Below are 14,215 nucleotides of genomic sequence, written 5' to 3' on the forward strand. Positions count from 1 at the left end.
TATTTTGAAGTGACAGTTTCACTCACTGTAGATGAATCATCTATTTTGAAAACATAATCGATATAAGAACTGAAACTTTATCCATGGATGGTTCATCAGTAGTCAAGAGATAAAAATTGTTATTGTAGAAAGGATTTGGAGGGATGAGGAGGGAAGAAATGTTGCAATATTTTCATTCTAAAAAGATAGACCTGTTTTGCATGAAGTATTGAATTTCATTAATACATTAATTAGTAATTTGATAATTTAAATTTCTTATAAAACACAAAAAGTACCATTAAAAAAAAAATAGAATCATTTACCTGAATTGAGGATTTCATAAAGAGATTAAGATAGAAATCACTGTGGTCTTCCTGCAGTTGTCAATTACCTTTTAAAAAACGTTTGAATTGAATAAAAAAAAAATACTTTGTGAATATAGCTTCAATTCCCAGGTACAGCACATTGCTTCTGGACTGTTAAAAGAATGGACAAGAAACATGAATTCAAACAAACAAAATGTTACTTACTAGAAGGATTTACAAAACAATCATTTCATATAACCTTGAGGAAAATCATACTTTAACAGTGATCTGTATTTAAATGTCCAGCTAACTGTTTTCATTGTGCATTTCTCCTTAATGGAGTAAAGTATTCTATGCTGAATAGTATGTGGTGGAAATAGATGTCCTGACAAAACTTTTTTTACATCAAGGCTTCAAAATTTCAACAAAGTTTAAACATTATTTAGATATAACAATTATTTTACAAAGACTACTTTTAACATGAGCAGGCCACCCACAGTGTTGACTAGAGAAAATGGCATGCAAGCCACCCAGCGAGACTGATGTAATTTTTTTCATCTTTGCTTAAAGTATAGTCACTAGACCAGATAATGTAGAAACTTCTACACGCAATGATGAAAAAGGCTAAAGCAGTTCCACTTTTTTTTTTTTAAAAGTAAGTTATAAGTTGAAAAATGGAAATATTCATATGCAGTTTTAGTCTTCTCTACTATAAATGAAAGTTTATATTCTATGTGAGGAAACAATCTTTGTTAGAAAATAGGATGCTTTTTAGTTTGGATAGAAAAAGTTTTAAGGTGATATTTAATGTATTTGTTGAAGAGTATTTTTAGATAGTATAGAGACTAAAATTCATGAGATTGTTGACCAAGGCTTCATCTTGTGTGTGATGAGGCCAGTAAGAGTTTTAATGCATTGTGAAAACAATTTGTATTCATTCTGTTACAGTGACCAGCTAGTTAGGCTTTTTTAGTCATGACGTTGTCTTTGTCTTAACCACTGGTACTTTTAAGTGGCTCAAATATTGTTAATAATTTTTAAGACTTGAAAACATTAAAAAATTGTTTGTAAGACACAGTGATAACTTTTGAAGATCTGACATTAATTAACAAAATGAAATTATACTTTCTTTAAAAATAAAGCTTTTTGTGATTTTTTTTCTGTATCCTGAGATGCATAATTTGGTTGTCAAATGTACATCTGGAGCCAAAGCAAACTATAAAATATCTGCAGCAAAGCTAAGCATTTGAAATAGGAAAGAGTGATTGTTATTAATCACACAGGGGTCTTACCACATTAAAATGCTAAGTGGTTCACTTAGAAATAGAATTTCAGCAGTTATAAAATGTGAACACAGTTGAACAAAAAAGTATGAAAGTCAGCAGTAATTACTCATTTGATCTAAAAAAAACCTTGAATAACTCATGAAAATGAAGAAAATCTGTTTGTGATTTCAACTGATTACTAACTCTACTTTTTCTTACTGTCACCCTTTTGAAATAGGAGCCAGTAACACAGCAGATACCTTATTTCAAGAAGTGCTGGGTCGCAAGGACAAAGCTGATTCAACGAGAAATGCACTTAATGTTCTTCAGCGCTTTAAATTTCTTTTCAATCTTCCTTTAAATATTGAAAGAAATATCCAGAAGGTATAATACTTTAAAATAATTTTCCATTTGCTGAAAGTAGCCTTTTGACATTATTCTTTTTCTTGATAAATGTAAATGCTTGGTTTTGTTTTGAAGGGCGATTATGATGTGGTTATTAATGACTACGAAAAAGCCAAGTCCCTCTTCGGAAAGACAGAGGTTCAAGTGTTCAAAAAATGTAAGATATGGGTTCTGTTTTTTAATGGTTTCGGGGCTTTTTTTAACTTAAAGGCTAAAAAACACATAGGAGACCAAAGAGTTCTTTGTGGTTTTGATACAGATTTTCATCCATACAAATTACGGATTTATAGGAGCCAATTACTCTAGGCAATATTTCTGGCAAGTTTTCTGAGTGAAGCATATACTACAAAATGTGAAATCACAGCCAATTTTATTTATTTATTTAGGCTTGGTATTACTAGACATAAAAAAAGGTTGCAGTAATTATAATGTGACTTTGAGTACCTTTCTCACTATTGTTGGAAAAACTTGAAAGTCTAATTCTCTGGTTTTGTAAAACTGTCATGTGCAATATTTTCAGATGTGGCTTGTTATAAAATGATTTATATTGATTTCCACATTAACTCCACAAGTGATACCCTAGGAAAATAACATAATTTTCAGTTCATGACACTGTTTAAGGACACATTGGATTTATTCCTGTTCCCTATTCCTAGATTATGCTGAAGTTGAAACTAGAATTGAAGCTTTACGAGAACTTCTGTTGGATAAGCTGCTTGAAACTCCGTCAACATTGCATGATCAGAAACGTTATATAAGGTAATCATTTGCCTAGTGCCTTCATCAGACATATGGTGTTAAATGTGTATTTAAATTTTTCCTAGATAGGGTAGTGACTAGTTTTACTATGGTTTAAATACCGATTTTAAAGCTGTGAGTATTTTGAGACTTCGTGATTATATAAATAATGGCAATGGAATTGTACTGGATTGTTTATTGAAGGACTGAAAAACAGTTCTTGAATGAGAGCAACTTAATGAAACATAATTGAGATTTGAATTTAATTTTTTCAATCTTTAAGGCATGTTGAGATTTTGTTGCTTTCTCTAAACCCGACATATTGCAAGCTGTGTTTGAAATGACCACTTTTAGTTTGGATACCTCATAATAGGTTCCTTATTAACTTGTCTTGCACTTCAGTTTGACTTGATGTTGAAATGGAGTAATCCTGAGGCAGATGACAGGGAGGCTACCAGGCTTCCTAGTGTGTCTTGACAATCTTAGTGTTTTTACCAGCTATCCTAAAAGAAGCAGACCAGATGTGATGTGTGGGAGGCATTTGTAAAATTCAGACACCTGCACGAGGTCTTGAGTGTTCTGTGTGTGCACCAGACCCCGTCGCGCAAGCCCAAGTGCGGTGTTGGTGTCTTAGGTCCCTTCGTGTCGTGTGAGTTTGTGACTGCAGTGACCTGTGTGTATTTATGTAGAGTGCTTCTCATTCTTCTGGATGCTACATAAATATTGCCTATTAATTGGAATTGTTTTTTAAGATTAATAGTTCAGCCTTTTATGTCTGTGATGGCAGCACTCCTTTCTTCTGTGACGCTTGAAAACTTCAAAGAGCAGCTGCTTAACCTAAGCCAAGTCTTAGGACTTTTTCTAAAGATTCTTTGAAAAACTCATAGTTATATGTGTGCTTGATTCTGGTTTTTTTTTGTGGATTTGTTTGGAGTTTTTTTGTGGGGTTTGTTTTTTTTGGTTGGCTGTGTTTTATTGTTTCTTGCTTGAGTTTTTGGGGTTGGTTGTTTTGGTTGGTTGTTTTTAAGGTGTTTTGTTTCCTAGCCCCTTACCTTGAACTATTGAATCTTTAAAAATATCCCAGCCTATGTTAAAGCAGACTGTGTTAATGTAACCAAATATATTCCACATGTAGAAGTATAATAAAGAGGAGCAGGGAGTAGATGAATGTGGAATAATTTAGTTCTAATGAATCAACAGAATCCCAGCCTACAAAATTGTTACATTAGTTTCACTACTCTAAGTATACATGGGTACATTAGTGTAAATTTTCTGAAGGCAAGATCAGAAGTAAATTTTCTTCAGGGGACTTCAGGAAAAATGAAACTAACAAAATCCAAATTATGAAATAGTTTGCATAAACCCTTCTGGTTTTATGAGGGTTTTTTTTTCCTTGATCCAATCTTTTTGTATGTCTCTGAAGTTGAAGGTTGACCAAGACCTAAAATACTGTAGTTTTCTCCTTATTTAGATGTTTATATTAATCTAATAATAATTGTATTATCTATTATTTATATATTTATATATAAATATATATATTTAATATTATAATTTTATACGTTTATAATTAGGCTTCTATTCATATTTTTCTCTCATTGTATTAGGGTATTTACACCGTTAATTATTTTATACTGTTCAGAAATAGTTTAATATAGCACTTAGCAGGCAAGTAGATGTATGTATTTCAAGAGCAGCGGTAATTTTTTTTTTTTAGTTTTGTGCCTAAGAAAAGACTAAAGTCCCCCATAACACTGAAAAGTACTTGAACTCATAATTTCTAAATGTCACCCTGTCAAAGTGGTTAGTTGTGTAGTTTTCTCATCCATCCAACCAATCCTACTTTGACAGTTTATTTTTTGTTCAAGTGCTGCAGACATTTGACAAAGAAGACAGAATTCAACCCAGTCCTAATTAACATTAGGTATTATTGTAGAAAAACAGCTTTTGTGAGGGAGTGAACATTCCCTGCACTGCTTAGGATAATATATCAGTATAGTTCACCTTAAGGATCTTGACTTTTTTTAATCCGTCCCGAGTTTCATTAATGCAGAGTATAAGAGTGCCTTAAACATTAGAGCAGCTACCACTTTTTGAAAACACTCTTTTGAAAGTACTGTTGTCAGATTCAGTCTTGAATGCTAGACATGAGACTATATTCCTTTTTTGTTCTCTTCAAAATCAAACAGCTGGCTTCTAATATTCCTCTCTCCCTAAACACAGACCATGTTTTGCTTCTGTAAATTAGAAGCCACAATTCTTTTTGTTATCTCTCCACCTCTTTTTTTTCAGACTGTGCATGGACAAAGAAACACCAGACCAAAACAAACAAACACAAAGACAGCCCAGAAGCTTGATTTACATATGTTTATGCATGCATGTGCTAAAATTAATGAGCTGACAGAAACTAATTCCTTCTGTAATTACTTGTTAAAATTACATGATGATACAATCATATACAGTGGGAAGAAAAATACTATATTTTATGTGCTTGAGATGCCATCACTGGTTCCATTCAAATTTGAAGAGCTAAACTGCAACCTTGCAGATAAAGAGTTTGGTTTCCTGCATATTTTACTAGAGACACAACTGGAAATACATATTAATATGATATTGAAGGGTTTTGTTTCTATAAAGTTCTTTTGGTGGAATTTTACCTCACTAATTAAGAAGGGAGAATGCAAAACTTCTGTTTGCAGTGGATGTGAGTGTATCTTAATACTGGTTCTTCAATTTTTAATATTATGTAAAAAAAGAAAATTTTTTTTCTTGGTACATGCTTGGTCTGTTTTAATGAGGCCTTTAGTGTGTCAAGTCAGAACTGTGATATTTGGACTGGATTTTACAGATATCTTTCTGATCTTCATGCACCTGGGGACCCAGCTTGGCAGTGCATTGGTGCTCAACATCAATGGATTCTGCAGCTCATGCACAACTGTAAGGAGAGCTATGTTAAAGAACAAAAAGGCAAGAATACATTTTTATTTTACTTTTATATGTATATATGTATATTTGACATTTAGGAATTTGGCATTGCCTTTTATTTAATTCTAGTTTACAGAGGATATTTAATTCTTCCCCATAAATTTAGATAGCTTTTTACAAAGTTGCATACTGACTTTTTTTTTTCTTTATTCTGTTACAGAAACAGAACAGCAGTTGGAGTTTTCTTTTTGCTTAATTTATAACTTTTAAGCTCTTTACATGGGAAAACCATTAAATTTCAATAATTTATCCATGGTTTTCTGTCCTCTTGAAACATTTCTTTGAGGTCATACCAAGTTTGGATTGTTCTCTGAATCTGCTGGTTAAATTTCTTTTTCACAAGATAATCTGTTAGTATATGGGACATTGGAGCACAGTGGAATAATGCTTAATTCCTTGACATGTAGTGAATGATATTATGAAGTCCTTTCTTGGTGTGCAGTTTCAAAATTCAGATTACACTGAATCTGTATAGACCTGTGAGCTGGGCAAAGGGGATGTTTAGGCAAAGTTATTAAGACCAATATGAAAACATAGTTACATTCTGTCTTTGACAACGTGGCTCCTCAACATTATCAAGGAAATGCTCCGCAAGAAAAGTGCAGGTATTGCTTGCAGAAACTTAGCAGAAACTTAGCTGGAAATTGCTATCATCTATCACATTAGCCTACGCATAAAAAGCCTTCCAGCAGGTGGAAGGCTGTTGGCCTGACATGTCTAGTAGTAAAATCTAAAAACTGGATTTTCAAATTAGGAAATGGAAGCAGTGACTTGTTTCTCAAGAAGTCTTAGAGTTTGCTGCCAGTTCTGAAATGAATAGGCATATTGGAATCTGACGTCCCTTGGCTTATAGGTAACTCCCATGTTTAGTGCTAGTGCATGCATATCCCAAGCCAAATAAGGTATTTTATTCTGAGAAACCACAAAAGTTTTACTGAGTTGGAGATGCTATAGAAATGTGCTGTAAATTTTCTGCAGAGGCTTTAACTCTGTTGCACAGATTGTGACATCAGGTATGGAGTTCATGGGGTGCATCACTTGTGACAGCAAGGTCAGTAAATTTTAGCTTAAAAGCATGCACAGACCATCATTGTTCCACTACACGGTGTGAAGTGCTGTGGAACCAACTGGAATGCCAGACTGTTTTCCTGGCATCTTGGTTAAAATTCAGAATGTTTCCAAACCTCCCCCATCTTCTTTCTTTGTCAAAAGCCATCATGAGGCACCGCCACCAGCCTCACAACATTAAGTTATCAGGAGCAAAACTCACTTGTGAAAACAGCTGTGGTTAATAATTCTAAGCTTCCTTCTTCTCTCACCTGCAAAATTTTGTATGGCCATTTTCCAGCTTTTTAGGAAGAAAGATAGAGACATGATAATACTTAGTGCTTGAGACTTTTTGTTTTAGTAGTCTATATAATATTGATATGCAGGCTCCAGTGAGTGAGTGGAAAATATGTCTAAATTCCTAGATTTGTCCTGAAAAAATCTCAACATGTTTGGTATTTTTTCTTGCAACAAAACTGCTTACCTCAGCTTTAATGTCAGAGGGGCCATTATGATATAGCTTTGTTTGACTCATGGAAGAGGGAATTTAAATAACTTGAATGCCCAGCAAATGCAAGTATCAATAGTTAATATTTTGTGCATGTATGAAAGAAACTCTAACAGCTATCAAATTCCAATAGTTTTCTTCCAGCCTTCTATGTGGTTCCACTGATTATAGATTTTTGTACAGATTTTAAAATACTCAAGAATCAATCCTAGCTGATTGAATTTCCCACTTAGTGTCTAGTAGGACAAAGGAAAGTTTCTATGCATGTTTTTTACTTTCCATAGATCTTTAATTTTGGCATACGCCAGTCGGGAGAAGGAAAAAAAAACTCAGAAGGATTGCTTTTAACTGCCAAGTAGAACAATGCTGGTTGTGATTGCAGGCAGGGCATGCATTTTCATCTATTTTAATAGTTGTATGCTTTTCAAACAAAGTGTGGAGATTTGCTCAGTTTGGTTATACAAGATGGTGGGATTTAATCAACTTAAACAAGTTAGAAATGTTACCTGTATGTTCATAAATTCATAGGCTCTTTTTAAGATAAAATAATAATACATTTTCAAACATTTAAGTCTTCCACGTAACACATGCTTCAAAAAAAGATTTACTTTTTTGTTTATTGAGCGTTTGGAGGAAGAAATGGGTCATAATGAGACTGGTATTCTAATGAAAAGGACATTAAATTTTTTCTAGGTTTCCACTGTTTCTAGCAGATGGCAGTCTTCATATTATGAATGCTGGAACAAGCAGACAGCAATTGTAGTCCCACCTTGAGCATACCAGCTATTTCTGGCTATTCTTACCTTAGTTATTTTGCCAACTGAATCTGTGGCTTCAGACTGATAGAGTCAAAACTTTTCAGCCTAGTAAACTTAAACCTCAGTAGCAGATTGTATCTATTTTTATATTTCTGCAAAATTTTTCACCTTTCAGTGGAGCTTGTGCCAAAGCATTTTGCTGCTATTTTATTAGTTTTGAAAGGAGAACTGTGCTCTTAGTCATTACACATGAGTTTTACTACTTTAAGTAAGTTTGGAATAAGACAAAGTCTCTACTTTTCTTACCTGGATAAGGTTGGGGTTTTTTAAACCATTAGATATTCTGGACAGGATTTTTGCAGATGATTGTCAAACTGTAAATATTCTCAAAGAATTTATTTGCTGGCCATGATGTATTCAGGAAGGGAAGGCTAACACTGCAGTTTTTTGTTAAACAAGCTAAAACACAATCCTAAGCAAATTCTAAGGAGAACTTATTCCAAATTTAGTCACTAGTGTAAGTCTACATGGTATTATATGGGACAAAATTGTTCCAGTTGTCTCCAGACATCTAGAATGCTGAGCCATTAGTCATTACAACTGAAATAATTTCATTTTCTTGTATAGAAATAGCATAATCTCCTATCGTCTTTAAGAGGTTTTGACTTATCCAGGCCAATAGTAACAACAGTCAGGAAAAATCCCCAATACTGACAAAATAAGTCTAGTTTTCTACATCCTCTCTGGGGTCATAGCATGGTGCAGTCTCTGATGCAACCAGAAAGGAACCATGGCAAGTTTACATAACTCTAATGATCTTGGAGTTCTTTCTCAGATTTTATTTCAGGGGTCAGCAGAAATCCTGTGTCTTTCCAATACTGTCTATTTCCAGTTAATCAAATTTGTGTTAGTATTATTTCCAAAAACTGTAAGGGCATATCCAGCTGTGCTAAGCTTTGTCAAATAATTTGGCATTGTGAATTAAAAAGATGACAACTGCCAACAGCAAACTGTTTAATTAAATCTTTCCTTTGATTTTAATAGACATTGATCACCATAGATGCAGTAATCTGATCATTAGTTAACTGGTTGCATTTATTTCAATGGGTACAAGTAGGACTGGGAATTCTCTCAATTCTGGTGATGTAATGTGTGAAGTACTTCACAGCAGCATTTTGGAGCATTTTATTTCCCTTGAGGAATGACTCTGTACGTGTATGGATGTAGTGTTTCCCCTCAGTCCAAACAACCCTGTTGGTTTGCTGATTAGTCTTGCACTGTGTAGATGAATATTTCATTATATGCTAAGGTATGGCTGTTGTTACTCACCCATCATTGCCTTTGGCCTATCTATTTCTTGCTATAGCAGACCTTCCTCATTTATGAGGCAAGAAAAAATGCAGGTATGAGATGTTCATATTACAAGAAACTGCTTGACTCCAAGCCCACATGTTTTAAGGAGTGAGTGAAGGTACAGCTAAGACAGCAGATCAGAATTTCTCCTGTGCTGAAGTATAAGGAGCCATCACAAAGAGAGCAAACAGCATTGCCAAAGGCATAGGATACCTGAATCATAAAGCTCCCATGCTCCTGTCCTTGTATTAAGTATTTTTCCTGCTTCTCTGATGATCAGATTCTTTTGTTAGAGGTGCAGCTGTAGGTGTGGATGCAGCCATGTGCAATTGGGTGGAGCTCTAGCTCTGCTTACGTAGTAGTGCTTGTAAATACATGGATTTATTGCATTAAATAGAAAACTTAAAATGCTATCTGCCTTACTCATGGAATAGGCAGATGTGCTCCTTTATTGTTTTTGAAACTTTTTTTTATGGTTATGAAGTTTTCCTGAAGCATAGATGAATTAGTATTATCTATTTAGTCTTATCCCACTGTTTTGTCCACTAGGAGGACTTCAAGTAGGTAAAGCCAGATTGCTGCTGTTATTTAGTATGCAGATGTGTTGAAGAGAAAGGAGATACATGAGACAGAAGAAAATAGAAAAGGAGTGTTTTTTCAAGCCATGAATATAAAGCTTACCATAGAAGAGCATATGCGTACCCAAAAAAGTATTTATTAGTTCTCTAGTAAGAAATACTTAAATGGTAAACTGAATTGTGCTGGTATTTTATGCCTTGTATCGGCTAAAGCCTGAATTGCTGCTTTTGACCTTTCATCTTATGATTTGTAGACATCTAGGAATTTTCAGCTCTGATACCTGGATACTAAGTGGTTTCCTTCAGTTAAGATTTTACATATTTTTAAATTTTAACTAAACTTGGCAAATCCTCTATTATTAAAGCATAATTATAGTTTTTCACTATGGTTTATGCTTCCCAGATTTGTTGGAGTGCAGGAAACATGGAGAACATAATGACATAAAATTACATGAAAATAAATGTAAATAAATGAGATTTAGTTTAAAATTTTCCTGAGGCACTGGGCAGATAGCCAAAAGGAGTTAAGCAGTAGGATTCTTAATGTGAATATCAGGGATGGAAGCTGTGGAGGTTAAGACTGTTTTCTGTGTGGCCAGTGGTTGTTTTCTTAGACTTTAATAGTGGCTTAGTAGGTTTCATGATCCTTTGAACTAAAATGGGTAGGGACTCCCATCCAGTTATTGTCAAACTGGCTGAGAAAGCCTTAGTTTCTTAGCAGGTTGATGCAAACTTTGTCAAGTCTCACTCCTTGAAATCCTCATTAAAACCAGTTTTGCCAGTACCTTTGATGGTGGTTCTTTGAGTGACTCAAATCACTCATCTGTGACACTAATCTTTGAGATTTTATGTCATATTATTGCAAATAAGCTACCTGTTGATAGCTAACCTGATTAGAAACTAAAGCTGTAAATGGAAACAGCTGACATGGTTGTAGTGTGATCTTTCTGTTGCCCTTTGGTTTGCAAATGATATAATACACAACGTGTTAAAGTTCCCAATGTGGAGCCACTCTCCAAATAAGAGTATGATAGTACAGTCACCGTGATTTTTTTCTTTTAATTATTATGATTATTTTTTCAGTTTTTGTTGCTAAAAAAGGTCTGATTTTTGCAGCACTGAGTATGATGCACAGCTCTCCAGAAATTGTAAAAAACTCTGCAGGGTTTTTCTGTGCCAGAGTAACAGCAGCTGTACTTGGTGTGAAAGAGAGAAATGGATGCTTAGACCATGTTGCTCTTTCTTCTGTGCCACACTGAGATTCTATTCACCTTGCAATGAATGATCCATCTTTGTTAGATCAGACAGGCCGGCAAGGCTTGTGTCAAAAGGGCCTTTTCAATTTGTTATCCTAACAGCTGGTTTTCTTCCATTGCCTTTGCTTACTGTACATCTGGAAGAAGAATTCTTGCAGCTGGGAGCCATTTCATGTCTAAACCACATCCCCTGTCCATAGCAGAAATACCCTTTTGACAGCAGATGTCAAGCAAACCCTTAATAGGTTATTAATAAAAAAAAAAAGAAGAAAAGGTGAGACAGAGAATAAAAATTGATCAGTACAAAAATTAATAGCAGATTGATTTTCCTCTTTTGCTACCTGTATGTGTAAGTTTGCTGTAATTTAGAAATTTTAGTAGAATCCAGCATGTTCAGAAATTCAGGGGGCATTCTTATTTTATGTAATTCTTTAAATAATATTAAAGAATTGTAAAGAGAGTAACTATTTGGATTAAAAAGCAACACAGGTAGCTTAAATTCAAAATTTCAAAGACTATTGTGAATGAAGATAGATTGAAATTCTTCACTGGCCAGAATTTTACCTTTGTGTCTGCTCCAGTCTTTAGTACTTTTTCAGGCAATTAAGTTAAAGTGAGTTTTTCCAATAGTACTGATGATCTTAATGTCTGCTGGAGCTAGTAAAATGAAATAATTGTTATTTATGTGCCAAACTTGAATGCTTGGCTCTTGTTTCAGAATTTTTGGGCCTGAAGGGCTGACAATAAGGTATGTCCTTAGACTGTGAAATACTTGGATTACCACTAGAATAAGCCTAGTTACCCTTTTTGTAGTAAACTGAAAAAGTTTCATGATAAATGCATTTACAGTAATGAAGACTAGCCTCAAGTCTTAAAAAAGCGTTCATTTTTAAATATCCCCCAATTCTATCAATTTTAATCTTCCATACTCATCTCTTTTCTAGAAAAACAGGGAATTTTCTTCTTGATCACTATAAAATGTAAGGTTAGAAAAAAAGTACTTAAGAAAAGGAACAAAACAGAGTTATTCATCTGCTGAGCAGGTTAATTTTTCAGTAATTTCCCCTGCTCACCTAATTTCTTGCCTAGACAAATTGAAACTCTCAATGCGGTGTCCTTGAAAGGAATCTTATCCTGGTTGTGTCAGTGCAGGCTCCAGGCACTGTGTGTTTGGTCAACAAGCAACAGTGGGTGGTCAGGCTGTAGCACAGGACAAGGGCCCGCTGTGCACAGGAAAAAATGTTCAAAGGTGTTTAAAGCTGGTAAGGAAGTCTGCCGCCCTTCAGAGAGTCAGAAGGGTATAGATCAGCCTTCCCTCGCTATTGTAGCCTGTGAGAAAATTCACTGTAAGATACATAATGGGTGAGAAACACAGTAGCTGTATTCACCTGGTTGCACATCTTGTAGGGTGTTTTTTGTTTCTTAATTAATCTTGCTCATATACATGATGTATATGTTGCGTGTACATGTACATGTTGTATTTAAGCAAGTCTGTGTAATGACTGACTTTTGACTTAACATGGGAAATCTCACTGAAAAATTAACTTATTAAAGGTTGGTCAATTGTTAATGACTGTTGCTTGTTAACAATTTTCTTTGTCACTGCAGGCAGTACTGGCACAATACTAATCCCCTGATCAGGAGTAGCTTTTGTAAAAGTCTTTACTGGAAGTCATGTAATTGATGCACCGGGCTGGCAGAATTGCAGAGTGACTTAGGCTGGGAGGCAAGAGATGTGTGACCCTGTCAAGAAACCTCTGCCTGCCAGACCTCAGAGCAGGGAAGAAACCCAGGCAGTTGTGGATCAATGGATATTGCAGAACAATTTTTACACTCAGTTTGGCAATAGTTTAGGAATATGAAGGTAAAGCAGCGTCTAAAATTTTAAATCATTGACTGGTTTGCATATCATGGAAGAATTTATTTTAGGCAAATTTCATATCAGTTATCTTTTTAATGGAGGTTGTAACACACTGCTTGCCAAGAACTTGCAGTTGACAATCCAAGAAATGGGGTCCAGGTTTGTACGTGAGCTATAGGTACTGTGGGAACAGAAGTACCCTGTAGTGTGATAAACCTGCAGTTCGGGGTCAGCACAGGTGGCTTTTGATTTACAGAAAGTTAGAGAAATAATATCAAAAAGAATTGTGCTTTTACTGTGTACTTTAGATTCTTATTTTGGTGAGATCTTACTGCACTAGAACAGAAGAAGAGTGAACAAAACCACTGCAATATTTTTTTTTTCACAGAGCCTCTGAACGCACACCTTCAAAATATTTGTGACCAAAAAGTTGAAACCCACTAAAATCCTTTAAGAAATAAAATTAAAGCAGTATTGAGATCCTTCAAACTTTGCATTTGCTCTTCTCATTATTATGTAGTTGTAAATGTAATAAGGTGTTAATCATACTTTTGTTTTGTCATTACTGTTGGATAGAAGAAGAAAATGTAGTACATTTATTTTTCCTATGTTTCCTGTGTTTAAATATACACTTGGTACTGGAGTCACTGACAGATAATGCTCCATGTAGATGCTATATTTTGGACAAAAATACTTTTGTTTCTTAAAAGATGCAGTGTATTTTTTAAAAGTAAAGATCTACTGGGAATATTTTTTCACATTTTTTATCCTTCTTAAAACCTATAGCACAGTAAAAAGTTAATTTCTCAAAACCTTAAATTGTTGCTGTCCTGCATTCAGGATCTGGGAATGTAAAAATAGTACACAAATCAAGTACTGAGTGGGCAGTAAATTATTATTTGGTTAGTTTATTTAGGTTTATAAATATTATTGTCTGCAGTCCATACTGCTATTAATTCATTGTATTACATTACACTGCTAAATTTAAGCTGCTGGCTCCAGAGTGGGAATGAGTTGGGATAGAAGAAAAATTGTTTGTAGGTTAACTCTCACTTTTTTTACAAGATTCATGCATTAGTGTGCAGTCTTCAAGCGCTATCTTCTGGTAGGGTGAAAGCAGGATCAGCTTTGCTAATGTAGTCCAGATGTTTATTAGTCCTGAGGGTACATGTGCTGTTGT

At 34.6% G+C, this 14,215-nt stretch overlaps 1 protein-coding gene across 2 annotated transcripts in view; it reads left to right on the forward strand.

The window, feature by feature from the left end:
• Positions 1-14,215, forward strand: part of EXOC2 (exocyst complex component 2) — a 125,572-nt gene that overhangs the window by 47,739 nt on the left and 63,618 nt on the right. For both annotated transcript variants that reach the window (XM_005526452.3, XM_088063939.1), the window contains 4 exons: positions 1,788-1,933; positions 2,030-2,111; positions 2,611-2,713; positions 5,538-5,656. In XM_005526452.3, coding sequence (XP_005526509.1) covers positions 1,788-1,933; positions 2,030-2,111; positions 2,611-2,713; positions 5,538-5,656 — 450 coding nt within the window. The remainder of the gene's footprint in view (positions 1-1,787; positions 1,934-2,029; positions 2,112-2,610; positions 2,714-5,537; positions 5,657-14,215) is intronic.

The sequence above is a fragment of the Pseudopodoces humilis genome, chromosome 1, assembly GCF_049639895.1.
Source record: "Pseudopodoces humilis isolate 2021_Gansu_Grassland_sample_001 chromosome 1, ASM4963989v1, whole genome shotgun sequence".
Classification (NCBI taxonomy): domain Eukaryota; kingdom Metazoa; phylum Chordata; class Aves; order Passeriformes; family Paridae; genus Pseudopodoces; species Pseudopodoces humilis.